The 5,471-nt window shown below is 35.5% G+C and overlaps 2 protein-coding genes across 2 annotated transcripts; one reads left to right on the top strand and one right to left on the bottom strand.

Moving 5' to 3' along the window:
* Positions 1-342: 342 nt before the first annotated feature.
* LOC139861472 (uncharacterized) lies at positions 343-693 on the bottom strand. Its single transcript, XM_071849898.1, has one exon. The coding sequence runs from the start codon at positions 691-693 to the stop codon at positions 343-345; it is 351 nt and encodes a 116-aa protein (XP_071705999.1).
* Positions 694-2,564: 1,871 nt separating this feature from the next.
* Positions 2,565-3,491, top strand: LOC139859093 (histone H1.2-like). The gene is made up of 2 exons (XM_071847905.1): positions 2,565-2,715; positions 2,826-3,491. Exons 1-2 carry the CDS (start codon positions 2,635-2,637, stop codon positions 3,264-3,266), a joined length of 522 nt encoding a protein of 173 aa, XP_071704006.1. The 5' UTR covers positions 2,565-2,634; the 3' UTR covers positions 3,267-3,491.
* The last annotated feature ends 1,980 nt before the right edge of the window (positions 3,492-5,471 follow it).

Genomic DNA, 5,471 nt, shown 5'->3' on the forward strand with positions numbered 1-5,471 from the left:
TATTATTATTATTATTATTATTATTATTATTATTATTATTATTATTATTATTATTATTATTATTATTATCAATAAAAGTAATTATCATTAAAAAATTGTTATTTTTTTTACTATCGTTATTATCGTTAAAGTTATAATTAGTATTATTATAATTATTATCATTAAAATAGTTATTAGTATTATCATTAATATAATCACTAGTATTATTATAATTAAAACTAATTATAATAACTTACATTGGCTATTAGTCGAAGTCGGTGTCTGATCGGCATCTCCTAAATTGACAGGGTCAGGCTCGGTTGCACGACGTTTGACGCTCACCACAATTTCATACACTTGAAATTAGGGGCAATCTCTAACAACCCTCCACGCTTCTTCGTACGCGAAGGCTTTCTTTTGTTGCTCACGAAACGCCTTCTTAACTGACACCATAATATCGTTGTCATTGGTTCCACCAGGCAAATCCTTAACAAGTTTTTCATACAGTGCGACAAATAGCTTGATATCTTTGGCCATCTTGGTCCACTTTCCCGATATTTGATCCATACGCCTTTGTTCCCTTACTTTAGAGTTGTAATCTTGTCGGACGGTCCCCCAAAATGAACTATGTGTTTGGGAGTTTCCAGTATTGGGATTTAGAGTATCGCGCATCCAACACTCCGCCAAAATCCTACTTTCCTCGTCCGACCACATAACCTTTGACCTTTTTCCTTTTTTGGAGGCGGCAGTTTCTTGTGTTTCTTCGACCTCCTCGATATCAGGTTGTATTTCTTGCACTTCCTCGGGTTCATCTTCTTCGAGTGATGTGTCAAACGTAGGTATGTAAGGGCTTTGAGGTTGGTTGTTTTAAGGTGTTTGTGGTTGGTTCTGTTGATTTGTTTGTGATTGGTTATATTGAGATGTTTGATAGTGGGGATTAGTGAGGTAATGAGGTATGGAATATGGATTCACGGCCCAATTATCTAGTTGATGATATTGAGGATATTGCTTATACATGTGAGATTGATGGGGATTTTGATGAGTTTGATGAAGCGTGTTTTGAAGGACCGACTGCCACATATCTTCATCAACGAGATGAAGTTGTTGTTTTTGTTTTTGTTTTTTTTTGTTGGAAGACATGTTGAGGTTGATGGAGATTAAAGTGAAGATGAAGGTGATAGAAGTAGATGAGAATGAAAGTTAAATGTTGGTGAAAATGAGATAGATGTAGGTGTTTAACTGAGATAGATGTAGGTGTTTAAATAAGATTGTAGTTGTGAAAAAAAAGAGTCAATAGCCGTTTGATATAAAAAATAGCCATTAAATTGTTTTTAGTCCGTGATCTAAATTGTCAAAACTTAGCAAAATCAAGGGCGGTGCTTGGAGGGCGGCCAACGGCGGCCGTGCCAATATCGTCGCCGTTGGAGGGCGATTTCAACCGCGTACCGATACGAGCGGTCTAACGAGTTGGGTTGGTTGGCTAGAAACATATTTTGCAACATGAACATGCATATATAGAACTGGAATCACACTTGTTAAAAGATTAAGTTCATAACACATGTTTAGTTTGTAATTTTATCTTTAAACATCTTATACACTCGTTTGTGGTAGTTTTAGCACTTTTCAGTTATTGTAGCTGAGTTGATAAAGTTCAAGGACTTGAAATGATATTATCTTTATTCTGCTGGACTGAGTTGTTGGGCTTCAAGACATACTGGGCTACTACTTAACTTATTCTTTAATTTATTTGTGTTGGGCCTTCCAAGCCTGCTTGAGTTTTGATCCAGCCCACTTGATGATCTTATCCGTGTGTTGGTAGCTGGGTATATAAACCCCTAACTTCTTGTTAGGGTTACTGTAGCCTCATTCGATAATTCTCTCAATATTCTCAATTAGGGTTTTTTACATATTTCTTCTTCTGCATCATCATCTTAATGTGTAGATTGTTAATTGTGATTCAGGTTATTGTGTAGTGCAAGAGAGAGAGTTCTTATTTTCTGAAGTTGTAATCTGGTGAATACTCATATTTTTGGTTGATTAAAATGGTTTAACTCCTGTGATTGGAGTTTATTGGTGTTCGTTTTGCATATTTTAATAGATTGGAGTTTATTGATGTTCATTTTGCATATTTTAACAACATTTGTACATCTCATAGACTTTATGTAGTCATAATATCAAAAATGCTATCCCATTGCGTTACTAAATAGCCCAAATAATGAATCAACGTGAACCACAACTTCATACTCCACAATCAAGGCCAATTTCAATTAACATTAACTTAATTATAACCCATAATCAGCCCACTAAAATCCAACATAAAAACACACCTTTTAAACAAAGAAAAAAACATAAAAACACACCTCACCAAATTACCAATACCTTCCGCTACACAGCACTATCCCAAATACCAATCCGTGTGCAAACCAATCTTTTAATCTCAACCGTCCATTGATTCAAATCCATGCACTTTTATTTAAACGGTTCCATTTTAAAGTCGATCCGCATCAAACCATTTCCACCAATCACATTTCACCCTCCTCATTCCACACTCAATATATACCCCCAATCTCTGATGTCTGATCATCATCATCATCATCATCATTCTATCTCAATACATCAAATCGAACACAAACACATCTTCTGAAACTCATAGAAATGGCTGCGTCTACCAAAACAACAGTTGCGAAGAAAGCTCCGGTAGCTAAAAAGCCTAAATCTCATCCTTCTTACGCCGAGGTAATAATTATTTATAATCTGATGAATTTTTGTTTTTTAAATGATCAGTTATTTATTATTTATTATTATTACATGGAAACCTAACCCTAACCCTAACTGTAACCTAACAGATGGTGAAAGAAGCGATTTTTGCGTTGAAAGAGCGAACTGGATCAAGTCAGTACGCGATTGCGAAACACATCGAAGATCACCAGAAGGATCTGCCACCGAATTTTAAAAAGATGCTGCTCGTTCAATTGAAGAAGCTTGTTGCTGCCGGAAAGCTAGTTAAGGTTAAGAATTCGTTTAAGCTGGGTACCGGTGCTGCTGAGAAGCCGGAGAAGCCAGTTGCTGAGAAGCCGAAGAAGGCTCTTGCTGAAAAGAAGAAAGCTCCGGCTACGGCGGCGGCAAAGAAAGCTCCGGCAGCGGTGAAGAAATCGGCGAAGAAGGTGAAGACGCCGGTGAAAGCGAAAAAACCTGTGAAGAAAACTGTTACCGCGAAGAAGCCGAAGAGTATAAAGTCACCTGCGAAGAAAGTTGCGCCGAAGAAGAAGGCTGCAGTTAAAAAATGAGAGGTTGTTTGGTTTTCATGGTAGGGGTAATTGTGTAAATTTGTAGGGTTCATGGTTTGGATTGTATTAAATGTTAGTAGCAGTTTTTTTTTTTTGTTTTTTCTGAATGAATGATAAATTTAGGTTTTGTTTGAATTTGTTTTGCTTGTTTATTTGTAATCGAGCTTTGTTTGTTCTATCTATTCTATGTATTAAAACGTCAAGAAGTGCCGTGTTAACATGTAAGTTTTTTTTTTTTTTTTTTTATCAAATTCTTTGATGATTGTTATAGCTTCACAAACTTGATGATGTCGAATAGTGAGAATTATTATGAATACTTGATCAATAGGGTTTGATAAAATCATCAGTGATCTTGATGATTTTATATAGTATTTGTTATAGGTTCATCATTTATCCTTAGGGCTCGATAAAATCATTAGTGATCTCGATAAAATCAATCCATCGTCAAAAACAATCGATGAATCTGATTGCGCCATCCATTTTTGGATGCATGCTTAGGCCATTGCAACACGACGTCACGCAACATTAATGGGTTTTAATTAGCGAGTTTTTTCTTTTGAATTCCATTTGGATTTGGATTTGGATTTGGATTTGGATTTTTATTTTAGTAATGATTTTAATTTTAATTTTAATTTTGATTATTATTTGAGGCTGAGTTTTTGAAATTAGGATTTAACGTTCGAGCTGGTGTATGAAGTATTCAACTTCAAAGAGCATAAGCTTTTATTAGTCAATTACATTATTAATCATGTGCTTCAATTTTCTGAATAAATAGTGATAGAACAATTTGTCTTGCGTGTAGAGTGTGAAACAGATAATCCACAAATATAAATGAGCAAGGGACAAATGATCATACAAAAGATATGTTGTTGAATAATATATAATGCTTTCGTGAACTAGCTATGCAATTTTCTGAATAAATAGTGATAGAACAATTTGTCTTGCGTGTAGAGTGTGAAACAGATAATCCACAAATATAAATGAGCAAGAGACAAATGATCATACAATTTTGCGTGTTTGAAAGATATATTGTTGGATAATATATAATGCTTTCGTGAACTAGCTATGTGTGGACCTTTACTTTGATAACATTATAGTGTAAAATATAAATAATGATTTTACATGTAGGTATTAATTTGGTTCCGGAGATTTTACATGCATTTGAAATGTTATACTCCTTCCGTCTCATTCCAATAGTCCACAGACAAAAAACACGCAGTTTTAGGAAATTCCACTAACTTCATTTCTCCACCAATGAAATATCTTCTCTCTCCAGATCCATCAATGAAATATCTTCTTTCCTTTCTATTTATGGAAGTGGACTATCAGAATGGGACAGCCCAAAATGGAATACTGCCCTATTGGAATGAGACGGAGGTAGTATTATTTATTTGTGTTATCATAGAAAGTAATTTATTACAATAAGTACATTGTTGATTTTTGTTATTCAACAGGAGGAAGGTGAGAGCGCACCAACCACTCAATCACCCACTGCTGGTACTTCACCCTACCCTGAGGCACAAGTAAACTTGGTATTTTTAATGCTTTGATTAAGTTGACTTCACAGTTTGATGACAAGCTGACAAGTGTGCAGAATGAGTTTAATAACTTGAATAATAACTTGGCAGCCAGGAATGAGCTGGAGGAGGTAAGGAGGTTGGTAGGGAATTTGTCAGGTGTGGTGATGCAGGCACAGAAAGATCAGACAACCACTTTATGTTCTAACAATGCTATGTTGCAGACTATAAACAGAAAGTTAGATTCCATGGAGGTGGCTATGTAGGAGGTTGATAGCATTCGTACTGAGGTTGCTGGTCCATCTACAGAGCTTGGAACAATCAAAAGTTTCCAAGAAAGGATCTATGATCACATTACTCATATAGATCCTCCACCTTATTCTGATGATGAAGTTGATGATGTCAAAAAGGGGGAGATGAAAAAGAGAAAGCAGGGATTTGATGCATTCATTGCAAAGCATTCAGGTAAAAGGGTTAAGTTTGTTAATGATGTTACAGATGAATGGATTCCATGGGTTGAGTTTGGAGGTCCCTCAAGGGCTGAAGGGGAGTTGTATTCAAGAAAGAAATCCATTCCAAAGAAGAAGAAAAAAGATGAAGGATGTAAACCAAATGTAATCAATATTGAGTCTGATGATGATAGTGATGGTGATGATAATGATAATGATGATGATATGATTGTTGTGTT

Source organism: Rutidosis leptorrhynchoides, chromosome 1 (assembly GCF_046630445.1).
Source record: "Rutidosis leptorrhynchoides isolate AG116_Rl617_1_P2 chromosome 1, CSIRO_AGI_Rlap_v1, whole genome shotgun sequence".
NCBI classification, from domain to species: domain Eukaryota; kingdom Viridiplantae; phylum Streptophyta; class Magnoliopsida; order Asterales; family Asteraceae; genus Rutidosis; species Rutidosis leptorrhynchoides.